Genomic DNA, 23482 nt, shown 5'->3' on the forward strand with positions numbered 1-23482 from the left:
CTCTCATTCCAGCCATTGATTAAAACCTATCCCTGGTGTGTGTGTGTGTGTGTGCGCATGGATGCGCTGAGCACTGATCTCCATACAAATCTCCATTTACTTGAGGCCCAATTACACACCAACCAAGCAGGAGAGAGAGCAAGAAAGGAAGATGGCATGAGTGAGGGAAAGGGAGTGGGAAAATAAGTTGCCTCAGCACCACTGAGCAGGCAGCACAGTGAGAGCTCTAATGGCCCTGACCGCATGATTGGATGCAGAAATGCACAGCTGCAACATAGAATAATGACAAGCCATATCATCGGGTTGACTCCAAAATGCATGTGATCAACCTACATTGTTTCTTAACATTAACAAAGCTCACCACCTACTGCTATATTTCACATTTCACAGTGAAATAGAAAATCAAATTCAGCAGATCATAACTCAAATTAATTTGAACGTGATGTAATAATTTCAAATTAATTTATGATCATTTATTTATATTTGTTTTAATTTATAAAAATAAATTAAATATACATTTACTAATAAGTGTGTGTGTGTGTGTGTGTGTGTGTGTGTGTGTGTATACACATATATAGATATAGTTATAGATGTGTGTGTGTTCTTATGTTGAACATATATAAATTTTCTTATGTTGAACATATCAGTGCACATAATAAATAAAAATCACAATAATTCACTTGTATGACTTGCTTTCCTCTGTGAAACATAACAGACCATAGTCTTATTAATGTATTAGTGTTTTTTATCTATGGAACGTTAAATATAATAAAAATTAAAACAAATATTACAACTTATTAGTAAACTTATATTTCATTAAAAATTATGAAGACTAATCTAATGTTGAACATACAGTGCATATCATTGAAAAACAAACGCACAATAGTTCACACACACAAAAAAACAGTAAATAAACGGATAGTTCACTTCAATTCAAAACGACAAGGTCAAAATCAAACTCTGTGTGACGTACTTTCTTCTGTGAAGCAATAGAGGATATCTTTTGTCCATGACATTTTTCAGAATATCTTCTTTTGTATTCTTCAGAAGAAAGAAAGTCATGCAGGTTTGGAGGGTGAATAAATGACAGAATTCTTATTTTTAGTTGAACCGTCCCTTTAAAAACAAGTACACGGTTTTAATTATAAATTCATGATGACTTTAATTAAAACATGTTATTTTGCTGTTTTGGGTATTAAACATAGTCTGGTATTGATTGTTTAAACATAATTGTCTATTGATAAACAATTAAGCTACCTTCCGTTTTGCTGACTTTGTGACTCGCAGTGCATTGGAAAACCACATGGTGCATGTGTCACAGAATACCACAGTCGTTTCACCCAAGGTTCACAATTTGTCCAGAGAGTCTCACAAACACACACACGAATGCACGCATGCAGCTGCCTCTCACACAAGAAAGGAGCAGCAGCCTCTTAGCAGAAAGGTGAAGCAAGGGACAAACCATCAGAAAGCAGTGGGACAGGTGTCTGACAGGACCACAAACTGACAAACTGAATAGATCTCCCTCCCTCCCTCTCTTTCTTCTTCTTTCATGACTCTCTCCCTTCTTTTCTCCATCCTCAGCTGTCTCCTTGCACCTCGCCATCACTAATCATACAAGCCTCACCTCTGCAGAGAGGACAGTAGGATGAAGGAGGAAGCTGACAGCAGAAACTGTCAGCACAACGCATGTGAGCCGTAGCCGACAGCAAGGATGTTTAGATTTCCTCAACACCTTGCAAAAACTGTAAAACACAGCAGAGCACAGCTCCTGACAGCAAGTGCTATAGGGGAGAAATGCGAGGGGAAACAACAACTGACCAAACAATATGTGCTGAATCTCTTGCACCGTTGAGTATTGAATGCTGTATGAGTCAAAGTTTCTGGTGCATTTGTCTTCGTCCTTACACTGCTTTCATTTCTGAATCAACTGCAAAGGATTTATTATCAAAAGAGGGTTGATATTAAAGCGAAAGTTTAGTTATAAATTAATTTTGTCATCATTTACTTGCTTTCATTCATGTCGTTACAAACCCAAATGACTCCTTTTCCTCTTCAGAACACAAAGAAGATTTTGGGTCAATGACAAGATGCTCATTCTTTTGTCCATTCCATGAATATAATCAAAAATACATATCTTACATAAATACACTTCTAACTTGATAATTTTTTTCATTATTGTTTCTGAATTTAAATTCCTTTCAAGTCAATGTTAAATACGTCAGGGTGATGTACTGGTATCATAATGAAGGGAAAAAAAATTATATAATTTAATAACTGAAAAAAAATATTGTTAAGTAGTCTGGCTTAAACAGTCTGGCTTAAAAAATAAATAAATCCTCCAAAAGTCCTTAGGGTTTTTGAACAGATAAGGTTTTTTTTTTTTTTTCCCGACCAGAGAAGTTGCCAGCAAATGCCAGCATTTTTGATCATATTCACTAAACAGGAAATTAGCTCTGTTTGAAGAACTTGACAGCCATGGTCACCATTCACTTTCACTGTATGGAAAAGAGCAGCTCAGAAATATGGATTCTCTCACTACAGATCAAAACGATCTTGACGATATCTAAACTAAGCCAGCTATTCCCTGCAGAACAGGTGGTAAACACACCATATCCACATTACAGCCATAATGCTTTTTATAGCCTGTCTGCAGAGCCGAAGAACTGTAATGGGGAGTGAGTTATGACAATAATAACTCTGTCTCTTCATAATCAGGAAATCAATTCAATCTTCTGCCAATTGTCTCAGACAAATGCTTCTTCCGCATCCCCTGTAGAATGTAATTGAAGGGTTCTGTCGTTATTGACTCGTGTAGAGTAAGCACCTGTGAGGTCGTCGTCTGTTGTTGTGGGCGTCCATTAATTTCAGATGAGTAAGATTAACAAGGTGTATGTAAATTAATATTTTGCCACTTGAAAATTCTTTAGACAACTCAATGTCCACCATTAGCATTACCAATGACATGTCGCAAACTGTAGGTTAATGTAATGCAATTTTGAATAAAAATGCAATCTTTATTATCCCATAAACAAAAATCTGCAAACATTTCACTGGTACACAAAGGAATAGTTCACCCAAAAATGAAAGTTGTACTCAAACACTGCAAAGGTTGGCCTTCACTCGAACAAGTCAAGTCAAGTCAAGTCACCTTTAAGCAAGCACTTAACAGTATCAAATTGGAGGATAGAGTGTCAGTAATGTATAATAATAAGATTAAACACTCAATTTTCAGTTAAAGGCATTTCATTATTGAATTCACTGATGTCATTCTGACGGCACCCGAACACTGACGCAGTGTGACACTGACGAAGGCACATAGCCAGAACGTTTGTCTTTTATCCCCTGCTTTAATTCAAATAAAATAGTTTAGAGTGCAGACCAACCTTTGCAATGTTTGAATAAATATAGGTCTTGGCACCTAACCAGCTGGAAGAGTGCAGTGAATTGCATTGATTGAAAATGTACTCATCCTCAGGCCATCCAAGACGTAGATGAGATATCAACAATGAAGCCTCTGCAGTGAATGGGTGCCGTCAGAATGAGAGTTCAGACATCCACAGATCAAGCACTGTTTACAAGTGAAAACAGCCCAAAACAGTTCTAAACAAATATGCCAAATATGCAGTAGATTTTGATGTGAGAGGATATGAGGGGAAGGTCTTTTTGACTGAAGTAAACATTATGGATTATGAAATGGTATTTTGGCCAGAAGCAACAGTTTAGCATCAAAATGCCTCAATAATGGATTTGTTTCTTACAAACATGCAGCTTTTTACTTGACAAGATGTTAATTGAGGAACTGGAGATTGGAGTTTTTGTGCTGTTTTTAATCAGCTGTTTGAACTGTCATTCTAACGGCACCCATTCACTGCAGTGGATCTATTAGTTAGCAAGTGATGTATTGGTGAATTTATCCAAATCTGTTCTGATAAAGAAACAAACTCATCTACATCTTGAGTGAATATTCAGCAGATTTTCAATTTTGGGTGAACTATTCCTTAAAAGAGAGGAATTGTTTGTTTTTGTTTTGTGCGAAAGAAAATAAGATATTGCAGATAGAATTAGTATAATTTATTTATTCTGTAAACATTTCATGAGCTTTTAGTGCTGAGATATAAAAAGACATCAGTAGCTGATGTGTCCACCTCTCCAGGCATAAACGAGGGGAGCTTTCCCTGCAGGGGAAATGCTAAGCTGTGGGAGAGATGCAAGAAGCAGAGAGCTGTATTGACCGGAGCTTTAGCAAAATCTACCGTTGCATCTGTGCCAATGAGAGGAAGAAAAATTAGATCAAAACCTTCTGTCCACGATTGAATCATGCTGGTGTCACTCAAAAAATCTTTAAGAGCGGGGCACGGCTCCAGAGAAATCAATATGGCATGGGTACATATTAATGTTTGGTATTATCAAGTCCAATTGAAATCACATTGAACAGGAGAGACCTAATCGTTTTATTAACAGTTTATACTCCAAGTATGTTAGAAGTCTTTTCCATCTTTTAAAAGACAAACCCACCAGCACTGAAAACAGCGATCGTCAAAGTCATCCAGCTAAAAATGAGAGTCAGTATTGATCTGAGCATTTAGCGAACATCCGTGTAGCATCATCTTGTAAATCAGAGAGATGAAAGTATGACAACAATTGGACGATGACAGACTCTCCGTGCTTTCTTTAACCACTTGTCTGTCAGTGGTCAATATTTTCTTCTGTGACTGGGTTTGACCCAAAGAGGTTTTTAAGAATACAAAAGATCACAGCCTCAGGATTTTGCTGCAGTTGTCGGAGTGACAAGTTTATTCTGCTTGAACACAGCATAACATCAAAGATGGATGGTAGCGAATCTCACTAGAAAGTATGATATTTACGTACCAGTAACTCATAGTCCTCTACAATGTGAAGATGATGTCATCGTTTTCCAAATGTACATTTTATTTATCATCTTAAGGTCAGTGTGGTCTGTCTGTGAAAACCTGAAGCAGAATGTAGACACAAACATGGATAGCTGTAACCTCAGGCAGCAACAGACTGCAGAATCCATGACAGTCAAAGCACAGATCTCGGCTCTGTATAGCTAACTTCATAAGGCTCAAGGTTTGATTGATTGGCACAGCTCAGTTAGCCCCTGCTGGCAGATGCTGTAACTACACCATTCTGGCTATTCAGAACATGCACATACTGGTGAAAAATGGTGTAGTAGGGTTTACTTTTAAACAACTTTCACAAAATTCACAATTCATTTCATAATTAATTACAAAGAACTGGCAAGTAACACATAGAATTAAACATGAGTTTCAAAAACTGAAATATTATTTATTTGTAAAAACCTAGTCTAATAATCCTTATTTACAACTTTTTTTTCTGACTGTAACAAGTTTTTTTCAGGCTCATAATAAAGTAAATTTTAAACATTTATTTGAAATATGATAACAACAACAAAATCCATCTTTAAAATTGGCTTAAATTAATAAATGCACTATTATTTTTGTATATTTATTTAGTATATATTAATATACTATTCAATTTAAAAAATGCTACATAATTATTATTAAAAACAATAAAATATGTTGTAAAATAAATAAACTTATTTATTAGTATAATTATTTAGTGTACTATATTAGTATTAGTGTTATACTATTCAATCAAAATAAAACATTTTATATGAATACATTTGATTTTAAAATGGTTAATTCAAGTCATAATGGACAATTACAATTTTTTGCATATTTTTTCACTTTGCCTGTAGGTAATTATATTACCTTTTTATCCGTTATTGCAAGATTGATACTGTAATGATCATAATCACATTAAATGAAAAGGTCAAGCCTTTCCACAAACTGACAAGATCAGTGTAGCAGTGCAATGCTCAGTGTGGTTTATTCAATCCACCACCATGCATCTGTGACAGGAGAGGACTTTTAAAACAAAGTTCATTTATTTTTTGAGAACAGTGTCTGTCTGAGTCTCCATGGTGACAGGTTTCTTAGGTAAAGACATGTTTTTAAACCTTCTGCTAGGGCTTTGGCTGGGGACCTAATGGATCATTACTAGCTTTTGTGATTCACTCTTTACAGGTTATTATAGAAAAGATATAGCTGCTGTATGTGTTGTAGAAATGATACTATCCACACATATATGGAAAAGATATGTACGCTCTACTCCAGGAGGAACTACCCACACTTAATGTGGTTTTTGCATTTCTGTTTAGGATTTAGGCGAGTCAAATCTGTGATCCATGGTTCATGAAATTCAAATCTGTGGTCTTGTCAACTGTGTGAGATTTTCTTTTCCCTCTTTCCTCTCATCATTGTTTCTCCATTTCAAACTCAGCATTCCTCAACACAATTTCAGTCTGTTTGCTCATAACACACAAAAGCATAAACATAATAAGGCAAACAGCTTATCTTAAAACTGCTAGTTTTACAATAATTGCATATATGCATTATATTTATTGCTACGAATTTTAACCACCAAGAAACTGTGTTTGAGGGAAGGCCACTTGAATCCCCAGTAATATTTCTTTAGCAGCATAAAAAAGATCTTTTGTGCAACTGTACTCAGCAATATTTTTTTGTCCGACTGTTGAATAATACAACACATGTTGAGACGTGTTTGTCAGGCAAAAAGCAGAAGGCAAAACCAGACCACCTACTGCATAAAACATTGCATTAAGCTAAATACAAGGTACCAAGGAAGATAAAATGAATATTAATATACTCCAGGGAGCACCAGTGCTGTAGAGCAAATATATGAAGCACAACTGACATGTATGGCATCTTTTTAAAGGTGCTATTAATGTGAAATGTTCATTGTGATAACGATAATCAACAATCTAACAATTTTAACTTAAGGAACAGGTGAAACATATAATTTGACACTTTATCGAAGTGTTTCTTGTAGGAGTCAAAGATGAATCAAAATCCTTAATTATTTTATCATTATTAGTGGGAAAAAACACACCCATATTTTGTCAAGTATGTTACAGGTTATAAAGTTATACCTAATAAATGTAGGAAAACAGTAAATATTAAACATTTGGGTTGACAAAAAATTCGAATTCCGGTTGTGAGAAAGTATTACTTCACACAATGAAGTTGTGTGAAGTCTAAATAGCACTTCCTGTAGAATGATTTGCTATTTATATCACTAAAGCAGTTACCAAAAAGTGTGGGGTATTTCATACAGCTCAGAGTCTTATACCCATACTATGCATGGACACCATAATAATAATATATAACAAATTGTTTAATAAAGCACCCTGTCACCAATTAAGCACATGAGTGAAAGCCTATAATTAAATCTCAAGTAGCATAATAAAACCCATTATCTGAAAGGAAAAGTCCACATTATGCAAAATGCATATCAACAACCATATGTTATTTATGAATACTGTATACACCGAGTGTTGTGAGACGTGGCTTTGGAAGTGGAATTCACAATGTCTTATAGACCATCACTGGTACTTTAGAAGCAAATAACAATAATAACAACAAATTGTTGTCTTCACCTATGATTCCAAACATGCAACTTTCAAGAAAATAAATAGGTGTTAGCCAAAATTGTCTGTGAATACTTAATTGGATCTGGCAAGTTCTTAAACAACAGTACAATCCTTTGAACACACCGTAGTCAAGTCAAGTTATACAGTAGAGCAGCTTCTCAGTAAAATGTCAGAATCAATTATGCAAGCTTCAAAAATTAGGCAAATCTAAACTTTACTGCAAAGCAGCTCTAGCTCGATAGTAAAATTACATTTTGAATTCAAATGGCAAAGTTTGTTCAACAGTGATGAGCTTGACTTACGAATTTGGCCATTTTCTTATCAGTCAGGTCGTCACATCTTCAGCATCCTTCTTGAGTCGACCAGAGAAGGAATTGATGTTGAGCCAATTGAAGGGAATGATGCATCTGAGCAAAAACAAGAGACACATCTAATAAATGTTCAGACAAGAAAAAATACATTTATAATTTTATATAAAGATATGAATTACAATAATATGACCTGTAATTTATTAATGGAAAGTTTTGCGAAAAACTCCAAAACTGTATTTGGCTTAACTCTGTAAAAAATCTAATTAAAAAAAAAAAAAAGAAAAAAAAAAGCACAATCTAATAAAACATCCTTAAAGGGATTCGGCAGAGAGAACATGTTGGAGGATCTTCCTCTAGTATTAAATACTTGTGTGTCATCCTGGAATGACCAATTATACAGCGCATCTGATCCCATTGGTAAGAAAATTGATAGACAATTATTTTTCCAACATTAGGACCAATTTCATGGAGTTTATTCATTGTATAAAGAAGATCCTATTTAACATAGGAACAAATTATTGGTTTTAAATCCATAGGAGGTACAGCACACATTTTGATATCTTCCAATAATGCTTCTTTTACAGCAGAGTCGCCTTCTTCATTTAGTTCAATTCAAAAGTAAAACTATAAACTATAGACCAAGTGTCTAATAAAAACTGAACTCTTTCAGATGAGATGTATCAAACTACAATTAGCTAAATGAATAGCATTTTTACTACTGTTTTAGCAAATAATGCTATAATTAATATTTTAGTGATTAACGTTAAGCACAATCCAGAAAATAGACGAAGACAAATAGGCTACTTGTCGTGTAAATTAAACATCACAAGAAATTACATATAATGGATATTTATAAAACAGGTAGTTCTGGTGAAGTTTTTTTCCTAAAAAAAATAAAAATTCAAATGCTCAAATTATGAAATAACAAATCAAACTTTCAAATGGCTTCGCAAAATCAAAATCTCAAATGCAATTTCATTTCTTCATTCGTGGAATAATGAACTGTTAAAAAATTTATTTGATATTTAATTTTCATTATTAACCCAGTATAGACCTAACCTTTATGTCGCATACACTAATGCAGTGGTTCCCAACCTTTTTTAACTCACGGCCCACACAGCCAAACACATATGTTTCCGCGGCCCACTGCAAAAGAATTTAAACGATCCCGCTTTTTGTGTTGGGTTAACTAAGTACTCGGAAGCAAGGCTGTTAATTGTCTTTATTGAATAAACTGGTAATGTATTGAATAAACAGAGAATATACATAAATTATGATTTATTTGATTTTGACTAGACATTTTTTATTATATTAACAATATTACAATTTCTATTAATAATAATTGGCGGCCCCCCTGCAATACCGTGGGCCGCGGCCCACAGGTTGAAAACCACTGCACTAATGCATACACACTTCACTCGCCGACAGGTTTTGATAAATCGCCGAGATCGGAGGCAAATCGGTGCTTGTTCACGCGAGTGACAATCATGCAGTGTGAATTATCAAAGATGCGATCTGAGGGAATCGCCGATAAGCCCGCAAAATATTTGGCAAGCTAAATCTGGTGCTGTCAGCCATTCATGCTGTGTGCAATGATTTATGACTGAAAACTACATCGGCGATGGCCTTCAGCCAATGAGAGACAAAGATACAGGTCAGAGGGAAGTTCGAGGAGGAGTTATAGACCAGAATATCAGTATTTTAATAGATATATGTACAATTATATCATACAGAAACAAGCAAAAACATATGCTTGACCAGCCGCAACATCAACATAACAGTTACTGCAACATTATTATTTACCTCTCTTTGCAGAACACACAATACCTGTTCCCTGCATCTCCCTTCTGCATAATCTGTTTTTTCTTTTTGTAGCTGAAAATCAGCCCACAGATAATTTGCAGGCTATATATTGTTTAATACGTCCAGTCTCGCTCCTGACTCACGCGGGGTTGTTTCCTTATCACTTCTCGCGTGTTTTGTTGTGAAAGTCGTTTGCGGATCAGACAGAGTTGTCCCAAGTACACCCGGCTGCAGCCTGCAGATCGAGGCGGGGCTGCACCTGGGGCGGGGCTGCACGTGTCGCCCCGCCCATAATGCTTCTCATTGGTTATTGGCAAAGTAATGACGTAGATCGAGGCGGGGCTGCGCCTGGGGCGGGGCTGCACGTGTCGCCCCGCCCATAATGCTTCTCATTGGTTAGTGGCAAAGTAATGACGTCGACGCCGCGGTAAACAGGAAATGCGGTTGAAACATAATTGGTAGCAATACATAATTATATAAAACAAACCTGTGAACCCGTTAATTACTTATACCTGGTAAATTTATATAGTATTAAACAATACATTGCAAATTTGTTAATCTTTGGAAAACATTTCATTATATACATTTCCAAGCAAGAATCCAATTAACGTTACTGCTTTTGACTTGTCACATTGCAGTCGCAATGTCAACGAATATAGTTTATTTACAACTTAAGTTTAAGTTATTTCTATTCATGTGTATTGGTCATTTACCACTTACAAGTTATTTATGGTCGTTTTTTATTTTAATTTCAGTATATGCTTTACTGTTACATGTGTTATTAACATTTAAATAAAAGTGAAATATTGTATAATAAAGATGTTATTAAAATTAATGGTAACACTTTACAATAAGGTTCATTAAACAGTAATGTATTAACTAACATGAACTATAACCATGAGCAATACAATTGTTATTGTATTTACTAATCTTCGTTTACATTAGTTATTGAAAATACAGTAGTTTATTGTTTGTTCATGTTAGTTAACTGTATAAGTGCAGTTCATTATTAGTTCATGTTAACTAATGAACCATATTGTTAACCAAATTAATAATTTATGGATTTACTTGATAATGAAAAGCTTATGGTAAAAATACCAGCATTGTTTGTATATGAATAACATGCCAAGACAATTATTTCCTTGTTATTTATTTAGGTATGAAACAGTTTAATTCTAAAAAAGAAAGGTGAAATTTGTACATCTGTATATAACATCTTTTTTACTTAATTTCCTTTAATCATTAAACCTTCCTTCTTTATTTACACTTTACTGGCACATGAAACAGCAGTCAGGGTCCTCTATGCTGTCGTAGAATCCTCTCAGGTAACCACGCTTCCCATTACCGTAAAAACCTGAGCAGGATTTGAACAAGGTTTTACATGTGCTACACTCTTTAATTTCAAAAGGCACCCGCAATTCAGCCTTTGATGCTTCACTCCATGCTCCCCAGTTCACAACACCTGTATCCAAAAACACACACAAAACAGAACTCTTTCATATGCACATCTAAGATTATGTTAACCATGCCAGTGCTTTAGAAAAAACAAGAAGCAAGATTACTTAAAGCCAACCTTATGCATACTTCATTGCACAAATTTAAACTTTAACACACTTACTGTCAAGCCATGCATAGTGTGCCTTCTGTCGGAACCGGGCCTTGTTTACAATTGCCCTAAAGCAACTGCATGTAAGAGACAGATTCATGTAGGCAGCATCTCCATCCTGTAGCACTACTTCAAGGAGAATCATCTCCAAGGCCTCCATGGGTAACTGGAAAGTATTTATAAAATGATTAATCCATTTGCTTGAATGGAATATTACAGTATTCCAGCCCAAAAGAAAAAAGACATCGTACATCCAAAAGTTGCAACTCAGCAGTCATGCTTGCCTTTTGTGCCTAAAAGTATAGCAGAGAATACAAGTCAGTCTATATATGTAAGAGAAGAAAAAGTCTAATTAAATGTATCATACATTCTTTTCAGTATGCCTCATTTGTCTTTTTGTTGCCCGTCTTTCTCCATCAGACCTGCAGTGAAAAGTAGTACAGGACAGGTGTGTAATGCAATTATTTTATATTATGTAATAAAACATTCTCTCAAACTCAAAGGAAAAGTTAAGTCATTGATCATTGAAGCTTCGATGGATTTTATAATGCGATTGTGACTGCACACCAAAAATTAGAGTGTAAGTTCAAAAATATAAAATAAAAAAAAAGAAAGAAAACAAACCTCAAGGGGAAATTCTCCAAAAGCAGCAGACACCACCACCTTCTGATGCAAGGCACGTCAAGCTAAAATAAACATAAATACTCAGTTACATTTTAATATTATAGGGGTTTGCCATTGCATATTTCACTTACCTCTGTAAAATCAAAAGCCCCTGCAGTCACAAAGCTCAGTGAATACTGAAATGGTAAACATTACAAATACATTTGTTAAGATACATATACTGGATAAACATCTAGCAAGCAACACATCAGCTTTATAAACTTACCATCAGGATAAAGACACCACAGCTGTTGCTGAGATGTTGTAGTGGAAGGCCCTGTTGATGTTGTCATGCACACTGTCAAGCTACTTTGAAAAGAAAAACAATTTCCAATGCTTTTACAGTTATTAATTTAAATGAATATTGGTACCGTAATATCGTTGACACAGTATTCATGTATGGGTGTTGCTTGACCAAGAAAAGCCTTTTCAACAGCAAAAATGCCAATTTTTTCATCAATGCACTGAGATTGAAAGTGCCTCTCAGGAGTAATTGCATTTTCTTTTTCAGTGTGATGCCTTCTAATGTGAGTTCGTAGATTTTTGGCCAGTAATGTCAAATCACATTGGCTGCAAGTGACAGTCCTCTTTTTGGGAGCTGAGCATTTTAGGAGGATGCCAGGTGACTGAGGTAGTGTCTGCTGGACCGAGGAGTACTGGGGCGGCGTCTGCTGGACCAAGGAGGACTGGGGCGGCGTCTGATGGACCGAGGAGGACTGGGGCGATGTCTGATGGACCGAGGAGGACTGGGGCAGCATCTGCTGGACCGAGGAGGACTGGGGCTGCATCTGCTGGACCGAGGAGGACTGGGGTGGCGTCTGCTGGACCGAGGAAGACCGAGGCGGCGTCTGCTGGACCGAGGAAGACCGAGGCTGGGTTGGTGGTGAAGCATGTGTGGCAATGTGCTTCAGCAAATTTGCCCGAGTCATTACAGTCGCTGAACAATAGCAGCAGTGAAAGTGGGACTTTGCCCGACATTTTAAACTACATTTTAAAATGGTGAAATCTGAAGGGGCAAACAAAAGAAAATAAGTTTATTGAAAATTGCCTAAATTTAACCTTCACTTGTTTGCATTTTGCTCTGGACAGTGGACAATCGCAAGACAGAATTTTCATCAGCACCATCCATGTGCAAGCACATTTTTTTGTGATTTCAGCAACAAAGACCCATGGTCAATGCCCAGAATGCAGAAAATTAAGTTTACCTGAACCTTAAAATTAAATATTCTTCTACAAATTCACAAGAAATTAAATCCGAAGCATGCACAGTGCATTGCTGGCTGGTTCAGCACCATATTATACTTTAACTAAAGTGAGATAAGCAAAAGACAGTTAAACTCACCATGATGTTGAACTGCCCACTGAAAGTGATTTTTGATGTGATAATACATCAGTTCTGGCATACTGGAGTACCTGCAGAATGGGCACTCACTAGTGCAGCTTTTTAAATACTGCTCACATTCCCCCTTGCTTAACACCGTTTTGTGCATTTTTGCAAGGGGTAATGGCTCTTAAAAGAGCCTTTGGGTTATAAATTGAGGAACAACCAAAAAAGAGGAGAGATGGAGGGGTGGGGATGACAATGACAAGGATCTGCAAACAGAAGGAAATACAGAGAATCAGTATTAGATATAATTTAGATATAATTATAATAAAATCTAAATAATTAACAATTAATAATTTTATTCACAGAAAAACAATAAATTTGTATAGCCATTGTTAATATGAACTTGTCCTATATTACTTTTGCTGGTTCAGTTTTGCCACTGTATTTATTTTTAAGGTTATTTTGGGAACACTATCAAATTCATAATCCCACTAAAACCACACACTAACTTTCTAATGCTGCCTTCAAGTGCTCTCGTAAACATTGCATATGAACGCCCTCCCATTCCAAAACACTAATGCGATGAGCTCGTAATTACAACTTCAATAGTAAGAATTATTAAATTTCCGATAGAACGTGAAGGCAGCATTATGCCATGCTTTTGGGAAACGCAGACCTGGTTATTTAAAAGCAGACCTTTACACCTTGCGTGACATGGCTGAGTGAGTAAAGTTATGCGATTTTATTTTGAAACTACTTTACATTTCCTTTAACAACACACTTAACGGCACTTCAGAATTAAAAATTGTAATTAAACAAATTAGACAAGAGACGTAGCTCGCCTGTACTCACCATGCAGCCAAGAAGAACGTAAATGAAAAACCGCTAGAATTGACGTAATGACTTGACGCCACTAACCAATGAGAACAGTTGTAGGTGGGACGAGATGTGTAGCCCCGCCCCACATATAGCCCCGCCTCGATCTACGTCATTACTTTGCCAATAACCAATGAGAAGCATTGTGGGCGGGGCGACACGTGCAGCCCCGCCCCAGGTGCAGGCCCGCCTCGATCTGCAGGCTGCAGCCGGGTGCATCTCGAGTTGTCCGCGATTCTTCCTATTGTGAAATCGTGCAATGTGAAACCCCCTGTCGCCGATCCATCGTGCAATGTGAACACAGCAGCGACTGAATGCTACCCCAGATAGTCATGCAGTGTGAACTCGGCATAACATTACAAAAAGTTCGTCTCGCCGATTTCTGATAGACAAATTAATGTTACTGTTTTGACAATTATCAACCATTAGTTCCTCAGTGAGTTAATCAATTAATAAAACTAAGATATTAATTAATAATACTAACGTTATACACTATGGAATTAAGTAGCTAAATAAATATATTCTCTCTCTCTCAAAGTGATGTTTCTGACCTGTTTCTTTCAAAAAGCTCACAAAATCTCAGAGACAGGGCTTCAGTAAAGTGGTATTGTAACTTCGAAATGTAAATTTACATTCCTTCCTCAAGTAAAGAGGATTGTCATGTTCACGTGCGCTCTCGACGAAATAAAAACGCCTGACTGTTGTTTACGTGAGGACGTACAGTAAGTGCAGATGTTTATAGTATATTTCAATTATACTTAACACAGCAACAACAGGAGAACATTGTGCTCAAATTGTGTGCTGCCGTTCAGCTGTGAAATTCAAGTGCGCGTCTATTTAGAGCGTCAAGGGTAAAAAAAAAAAAAAAAAAAAAAAAAGTAAGTCAAGTGTTGGCGATCACGTGACATGTTTGTGTGACGTCATAAAGCATAAACACGCTCAAGCTTCGAACTCGAGTTAAAGCGAATTTCGTGAGTAAGAGTCAGTGTAGAATATCGGCAGAAAGTGATTATACTGACTGAAACGCTTTAGTAGATACACAGTGTGTTCTAGGTTTATAACATAATCAAACAGAATGTCCAAGACATCTGAGTGCAGTGAAGTTAAGAGTGAAGGTTTAGATCGGCTGGAGATGATCAGTCTTACCTCAGACATAATGTCTGACTCTGTCAGCGTCGAAGAGGTGACAACTGACAAAAAGCCTGTCCAGACAACAACAGGAGGTTCAGGGAGTGTAAGCTCAGATAATCAAGGTGGCATGAAGGCTTGTCCTACAGACAGTGTGGAGAACAGCCCAACAGGTGAGTTGGTTATTGCAGGTGCATTTTATACCAAGAAAAGGTTATTTTTGTGTTCTTGGCCTCATTTCGAAAATAACTCTCAACATTTTAGTAAGTATGAACTTAATTTCTTTATCAAATAAAATAAAAAAAGCAACATTTAATAAAAACATCAAATAAAAGCAACATTTATTTTTCAGGAACTGATTTGTATTTCATCTGTAGTCAGAGATTGTTAGGTTTCTATTAATTTTTGTTTATTTTAGAAAAACATGCAAAAAGGAGGAAGATGAAAGAAGTCTGTGCTGTCTTTCGGAGAGTATGGAAGACTGTAAAGCGCGCTTTCCGTCGCTGTGATCCAAACAGTGTGGTGTGTCTAACACCACAGCTGGAGCAAGATTATTCAGAGCTAATGCCTGCCCCAAGTCCCTTCAGAATCACACCAACAGCTGACACAGATCCTGCTGACTCTGAGCTGATGCGTCTGCCAGGCCAGGTCTGTGAAGATGTTGAGTTGTTGTTTGTGCCACGTCCCTCCAGGACTGAGCAAATGACAGACGCACATCTGGTCGATCCTGAGTCGTCACCTGTGGCAGATCCATCCAGTTCTGATCTCGGTGATGGTGAGTCATCATTACTTTGGTTTGTTATTTCTACCATCTTTTAATTAAATTTTATTTTTGTTAAATTCTCTATTATTACTTTGGGTTGTAATTCTGATTGATTGCATGTAACTTGTTTATTGTACTATTTTCACTTTTAATGGTTTAATTTTTCTTCATTTAAGAAAAACCTAAAAAACAGAGGAAGAAGAAAGCAGTCCATGCGTTCTTCAGGAGATTCCGTAAGGCTGTAAAGCATCTCTTCCTCTGTCGTGACTGGAAGAGATTCCAGCATTCTACACCACAGGTGGATCTAGATGATTCTGAGATGAAGTTAGCAGATGGCACCATTTCTGTTGAGCCTGAGTCAGGGTGTCAGACCAAGTCTGACCAGGTCCGTGCAGCTCTCCAGTCCCCATCTGTGCAAGCGGACAACCCAGATCCAGCCACTCCAGCGTTGTCACATGTGTCAGATTCATCGGATTTGGAGATCAGTCTGGATTGTGGTGAGTCATTATTACCTTTGTTTCGTGATATTTCTGCCCTCTGCTATTTTCTGTATTCTGCTTATAATTATTTAGACTGTAAATCTGATACTCTAACTTCCCTTTGTATGATTGTACCTAATTTACCGAGGATCTGAAAATAAATAAATCAGTTTAAGACTCTTTAAATGGATCTCATTTGATCATATCAGACAATGAAAGGAAACTCATGTATGGCCATGTTCTTTTTCCTGTCTGTTTTTCAGGATCTAGAGTGTCTCTCTTTGTAGTGGGAGAGCTTCTAGGATGTGGAAGTTTTGGCGTAGTGTATGAGGGATCCCACATATTTAGTGACAGATTTAAGGTAAATCACTTTTATTGACTTGTACCAACATTTTGCTCCAGATGTAGAGATGTGTGTCCTCTATCTAGATTTAAACACATTGTAGATGTGCATGTCTGGCACTTTGGTTTGTTTGGAAAATTGTGTGATTTTTCCATTCACAGGTTGCCATGAAGTATATCCACAAGCGCCAAGCTGACCGTTATCTTGACGTTGTAAGTTGACAAATCTAAGGAATATTTGGTTGATTGAGTGACTATTAATGTAAATACCGGTAGCTAACATGAAGCAGAAATGAAATTGACAACAAAGATTTAAAGGGATAGTTCACCCAAAAAAATTCTGTCAAAGCGTACTATGTAGAAAACATATCTGTGTAGCGCAGCTGACACAGAACATCATACGTTGTTTATGTTCAGTGGATACTCTGAGACAAATTTGAATAAAGGCATTGTTTTTTTCTTTGTGCACAAAAAGTAATCTCATAGCTTCGTAAAATTATGGTTGAACCCCTGATGTCACATGGATTATTTTACTGTCGTCCTTGCTATGTTTCTGGACTTTGATCGTGTTAATTACATTGCTATCTATGGGAGGGTCAGAGAGCTCTCAGAATTAATCAAAAATATCTTAATTTGTGTTCCGAAGATGAATGGAGATCTTACGGGTTTGGAACAACATGAGGGTGAGTGATTAATGATGGAATTTTCAATTTTGGGTGAACCATCCCTTTAAGTGCAAATCGAAATACAATGATGTTCATCCTTCTACCTATCTTCTAAGTAATGAGTTACTCGAAGCCAACTGTTTGTTTTTCTCTAGGCTGGTCATTCCAAACCTGTGCTTGCAGAAGTGGCGATGTTGCTTCTGTTGGGACAACCTCCATTATGCACCAACATAATCAAATTGCATGAATGGATTGAGAATAAGAGGAGCTTTGTGCTCATAATGGAGTACCCGGAACCATGCCATACCTTGAATCAACATATCATGTATTCAGACGACATAAATGAAGGAAAAGCATGCTGGTTAATCTGTCAGTTAATCCAAGCTGTGAAATACTGCGTTGACCGTGGAGTCTTTCATGGTGATATCCACACGGGGAACATCCTGGTGACTGACCCCCGTTTAGAGCTCAAACTAATTGACTTTGGTCGTGCTCATCCAATCAGCAGTGAGGGCAATCTTAGCAGTGAATATCGAGGTATGTTTCGTGTTACCATTGCAGAGTGCAGTGTCATTGATCATGGTATTGTGTTTTTGATAACAGCATTGCTCAACGCTAAAAATGTTTCTCTCACAGGAGCACCACTCTGCACCCCACCTGAGGTCATAGGGAATACCATATTCCACGCTAACCCAGCATATGTCTGGGCAGTAGGTGTTGTGCTCTTTGAAATCTTGCATGGATATTTGCCCTTTGAAAGCCTAGACGAAATACTGCGTGGCTACATTCAAGCGAAACCAACTTTATCCTCAGGTAAACACAACAGACACCTCTTTACAGTCTCAGTGTCAGACGAAAAATATATGCCAGACAGGATATGACTGGAAGTATAGCAAGTAACAAATGTTTATATGACTGTAGACCTAATTATTTAATTAGGGATATTTATATTATGAATTCGTGAAATTGTATTTAATACATTTCAGAAACTCTTTCCTATGTCAGCGTTGATGCTGAGTAAGACTAACCCACACTCTCCCTCTGAAAACATTACAGCATGCTGTGACCTGATTTTCCAGTGTTTGATCCAGCTAACAGACTGATGCTACAGCATCTAGAAGAGCACAGGTGGTTTAATTACTAGACAACGGATCCCATTCATCAACCAGACAAGAAAAGGTAGTGTAACACACAGAGTAGGTCTTAAATTAGGTCTTTGATTAACTCAGTCCCCTCTTGCCCATGTGAAGAGTCATGTACATGAAGACAAGACTCTATTTGCAAAGTTTGTTAAACTGTATCATGTAGAGGTTTATAATAAGAGGTGGTACAGAGATTCTTCCAATAAAAATTGTACGTTACATAACAGGAATGAAAAGGCAATAACAAAATCCATATATGGAGGCTTTCTGGAACAAAAGATATTCCTCTCTATCTGTGCCTTGTGAACCAGAAGACAAACTCGATGAAGCCTTCTTTCACAATCTCCATCACCCCCTTGCACTCCACTACATTAGCAGCTATCAGGATATCATAAAAGCAGATATTAATATACAGAGAGAGACCGAGACACACAAAGTATATTATTATTTTTTCTATATTTTAGAAATACTTGCAAAAGGGAGGAAGGGCGAAAGAAGTCTGTGCTCTTTTTTGGATAGTGTGGAAGGCTGTAAAGCTGTGACCTGAACAGAGTGGTGCGTCTTGCACCGCAGCCGGACCAAGATGATTCAGAGCTAATGCCTGCTCCCAGTCCCTTCAGAATCGCATCAATGGCTGACACAGATCCTGCCGACCCTGAGCTGGTGCATCTGCCAGGCCAGGTCTATGAAGATCTTGAGTCGTTGTGTGTGCCAGGTCCCTTAAGGACTGAGCAAACGACAGACGCAGGTCTGGCCAATCCTGAGTCACCACCTGCGATACAGACCAGTCATCATTACTTTGGTTTGTTATTTCTGCCATCTTTTATTTTCTATGTTCTATTCTATTATTACTTGCTGTTTTAATTCTGATTCACTGCAAGTAACAACTTCAAAATCCAAATTTTTAATTGTATTACTTAACATCTCTAATAATCTCACAGAGATGTTTCTAATAGTTCATTAATTTTCTTCATTTTAGAAAATGCTAAAAAAAGGGAAGAAGAGCAAAGCAGTCCATGCAGTCTACATGATTCTGATCCAATGGCTGTTTTCAAGTTCCATCTGAGATGAAGTTCAGATGCCGTTCTTGTTGTGTTTGAGCCAGGGTTTCTGATCAGGTCGACACCGGTCAATGCAGATCCAGCCACTCCAGAGTTGTTGCCTGTGTCAGATTCGTCTGAATATACTTATACTTAAAGGGGTGGTTGACCCTTTTTTTTTTCAGGCTTCATTGTGCAGTCTAACATGTGTTAGTGCTTGTTTTTTTTTAAATCACGTTATTTTTCACATAATTCCAAATGGGGCCACACCGCTCTGTCCCTTCTCCTATAAACACGCTGACGATTTCCTGGTTTTAAGAAGCCATTCCCTCAGAAATAAGCAATGGGGTCAGATTGGTTATTAACTGGCCCAGTGTGTTGTGATTCGCTAAACCGCTAGTGCTCGTCTAAACGTCACTAAACATTAACATGATATTGTTAATGTTGCTTATCAATTTGAGCCTGACTGAGATGCAGAGGATATTAGTGAAGAGGATCGTGCAGAACCTGTGCAAGCAGGGCTCTTAATGGAATGTTTTTTTTTTTTGTTGTTGTCTTGTACTTTTTGATACGCTGTTATTTGTTAATGATACTGCTTATGATAAGCTTTTAATTTTATCCTGATTAAAGCTTTAATACAGTACGGAAACCATGTTTAACGCTTATCATAGCTATGTGAAAATAAGTGTATAATTGGAACAGTTCTTTGTTGGATCTGAATGAGAGAGAGAGAGAGAGAGATTCAGAGTGTTTGCAGAGCAGGTGAACGTGAGGAACAGGATTAAGAAAAACTGTATGAAGGTAAATTTGGTGCAAAACAACTGAGCGTCTGTGACAGCAGAATTTGTAGTTGTAGAGAATAGCCACACGTGTATCAGTAAATTTGAAGCCACAAACAAAAGTCGCAAACTTGTAGATTTTTTTTTCTCTCTCCCACAAACAACACAATAGTTACACCTTCTCGAATCCTTCATTGCAGATACACAAATCTTATTCTACGAATCACAAATCAAGAAACTCGTACTATCACATGTTTTGCTAGTATTGCTGCAGTGGTGCAAAACACATTTACACACCTGCATCAAAAATGTGAAGTCACGGACGAATTTTGTACATCCACAGATCAGTATGTGAATTCTTGCAATGAGATTTGCACACTTGTAGAATGTTTTCTTACATATTTTTTTTTCCTCTGATGCTTTTTCTAGCACAAACACAAGTACATAAGGACAACGGCTTGAATCTGCTGCTACGAGTCTTAACGCTGTTTTTCACCTGCAAATAACTAGTTTCGCGCACGCTCTCTTCTGCACCACACAGCTGTGTGACAAATGGAGCAAAAGTGATTTGTGCATCTGTAGAGGCAATGGCGAGCACTCTTCAGAGATCAGAGAATTTCAGCCAATCAGAAGAGCTAGTTTGGGCGCATATCAGCAGTGAGGAAAAAAAAAAAACTTCTTCCGGAGTGGAGAGCGGCAAGCAAGGTTTTTTTCTTTCTTTTTGTGTATGTTATACTATGTTACATTTCAAACTCTTGGAAACTAGAAATTTTACTGTCAGGAAAAATAATTGTTTATCATGTATTGACCAGCACCAAAAAGCACATTCCATATTTCTTTTCACAAGGGATTTGTGCTAATAAGTGATGCTCTATTTAAATGTACAGAAGACACACCATATATTGTTCAGATGGTACTTGTGAACCCTTTGTAAAACTAATATACAGTAATATATTAATTAGTTGCTAAGAAGCCCATATGTATGTATGTAGAGCTCATTTATTTCAATACAAAAACCGACTGTAACACCTGAAAAGCGCATTAATGCTTGACAGACAACTTTTTCTGCAATGTTATTAAGAATAGTGAGCCAATATAGCAGTACTGCACATCAAAACAGCCTGACTTCTAAAACCCTGACAGCCCTGAAGTCAAGTAAAGAGTTGCAGGTTTTTATGCTCTTGACAGCTCATAATTAAGCTAAAACACCTTTTTATATATAAGATTTCCTCTTCTTTTATTGGTTGACATAGCCTGCGCTATAGCCTATTAATGCAGACAGTTGCATAATGTTAACAGATGACACACATATTGCATTATCTTTGCACTCAAAGCAGTGGAAGTATCTTTGTCACAGGCAATGATCTGATAACTCGCTGCGGCATCACAGGGGCCACATTCCAGTTTTGGTTATTTATATAACTTTCATTAATAAGACTTTTCTGCAAAGCTTCTTAAGGGTCATGATCCCGGGACAGACCCTGGAGCAGCCCACAGTGAAGTGGCTTGCTTAAGGCCCCAACAGAAGAGGGAATCTCAGTAATTCTCCACCTCAGTCACTTCACCTGGAAACCAAACTGAAATCTGTAGCCTATATTCAGACCTACAAGAAGGTGGTAATTAAAATGCACATATTATTTTAGATTTAGATCTTTATTTTACAATAGAGCAGTGATAAACATCACTAAGTCACAATTTACCCTTTAAGATCCATCCTCTTTCTGTTAACATCTAACAGATACGACTTTTATAATAGGGAGTAGGCTATGTATTTCTCAATTATTATGTATTTCTTAAAAAATAATTATGAGACATAAACTAAGAATCTTAAATATGAGACAAAGTTGCGATAACCTTTTTTATTTATTTATTTATTTTAAAGGGGACCTATTATGCTCCTTTTTACAAGATGTAAAATAAGTCTCTGATATCCCCTGAGTGTGTATGTTAAGTTTTAGCTCAAAATACCCAACAGATAATTTTTTTATAGCTTGTTAAAATTGCCACTTTTAGCAGTAGCCCCTCACTGCAGAACAAAGATCCAGGGGGCGTGATTGGATCCACATCTAGGGGGTGGAGATGGTAGGTTTAGGGGTGGAGATGGATAGGTTTAGGGGTGGGGATGGGTGGGTTTAGGGATCAGGGGGTGGAGACGGGTAGGTTTAGGTATATGTAAGGTGGGAGGAGTTGGATCTAGATCCAACCACGCCCCCTGGATCTTGTGTTCTGCAGTGAGGACCATCTCACTTTTAGCAAAAACGCTCAGATTTTGAGTATGTTGCTTTAATGCAAATGAGCTGGTGCGGCCAGAAAGGGCGGAGCTTCAAGAGCTCGAGCTCTGGCATTAGCAGTGCTAGCCTTTGCAAATAAACATTCCACTATTAGTACAAGCCGGTTATCTTTACAGAAAACATACTCTCTTTAAAAGTCAGTCATCTGATTGTGCTGTGTATAATAAATTTGCGTTTGTGAATTTCACAGACAGGGAGTACGGTGCGATAAAAATAACAACATAGCTGGTCTCATGGTGCATGGCATGCTATCACAAACTTTCCCACTCGAGATTATGAGCTCAACAAACTGAAGCGATCGACACACATTGCTTTCATATGCAACTTTTAAAGGTGGGGTATGTAATTTTTCAAAAACGCTTTAGAAAACTGAGTCGGGACCAAGTACCAAAACAAACATGTAGCCAATCAGCAGTAAGGGTCGTGTCTACTCATGATATGAAGGAGAGGGCGTTCAGAGAACAGCCGAGCTGAGTGACAGAAAGATAGAGATGGCGGATAAAAAACAAGTGGAAAATGTCTGCGGAACGATAAGGCAAGAAGTAACGTTAGGACACGTGTAAATATCGTATCAGCTTTCCAGTGCTGGAGAGAACTCAAGGAGCGGAAGGCCTGCGATCGGACACCGGGGTTGCTTTGGTTCTTCTCGATAGGTGAGTAACACCGTGTCTACTCCAGATGCACTGCAACGCAACAGCTAAAGTCTGCCTACACTGGACGCGATACAGTGACCGTTAAAAACTATTTGAAATTTGTGTCAGTTCGT

At 37.4% G+C, this 23482-nt stretch overlaps 1 protein-coding gene across 1 annotated transcript; it reads left to right on the forward strand.

Moving 5' to 3' along the window:
• Positions 1-15071: 15071 nt before the first annotated feature.
• Positions 15072-20292, forward strand: LOC306857271 (uncharacterized protein). Its single transcript, XM_079397126.1, has 9 exons — positions 15072-15388; positions 15634-15990; positions 16155-16475; positions 16721-16818; positions 16962-17012; positions 17620-18001; positions 18101-18277; positions 18521-19408; positions 19586-20292. Exons 1-8 carry the CDS (start codon positions 15163-15165, stop codon positions 18565-18567), a joined length of 1659 nt encoding a protein of 552 aa, XP_079253252.1. The 5' UTR covers positions 15072-15162; the 3' UTR covers positions 18568-19408; positions 19586-20292.
• Positions 20293-23482: the final 3190 nt, after the last annotated feature.

This window comes from Barbus barbus (genome assembly GCF_936440315.1).
Source record: "Barbus barbus genome assembly, chromosome: 37".
NCBI classification, from domain to species: domain Eukaryota; kingdom Metazoa; phylum Chordata; class Actinopteri; order Cypriniformes; family Cyprinidae; genus Barbus; species Barbus barbus.

Bases quoted from the DNA above. Each gene is read 5' to 3' on its own strand.
- LOC306857271 (XM_079397126.1), top strand. From the start codon at position 15,163: ATGTCCAAGACATCTGAGTGCAGTGAAGTTAAGAGTGAAGGTTTAGAT. The intron at 16,819-16,961 runs GTAAATCACTTT...TTCCATTCACAG, and splicing joins TATTTAGTGACAGATTTAAG to GTTGCCATGAAGTATATCCA. The intron at 18,002-18,100 runs GTATGTTTCGTG...TTTCTCTCACAG, and splicing joins TCTTAGCAGTGAATATCGAG to GAGCACCACTCTGCACCCCA.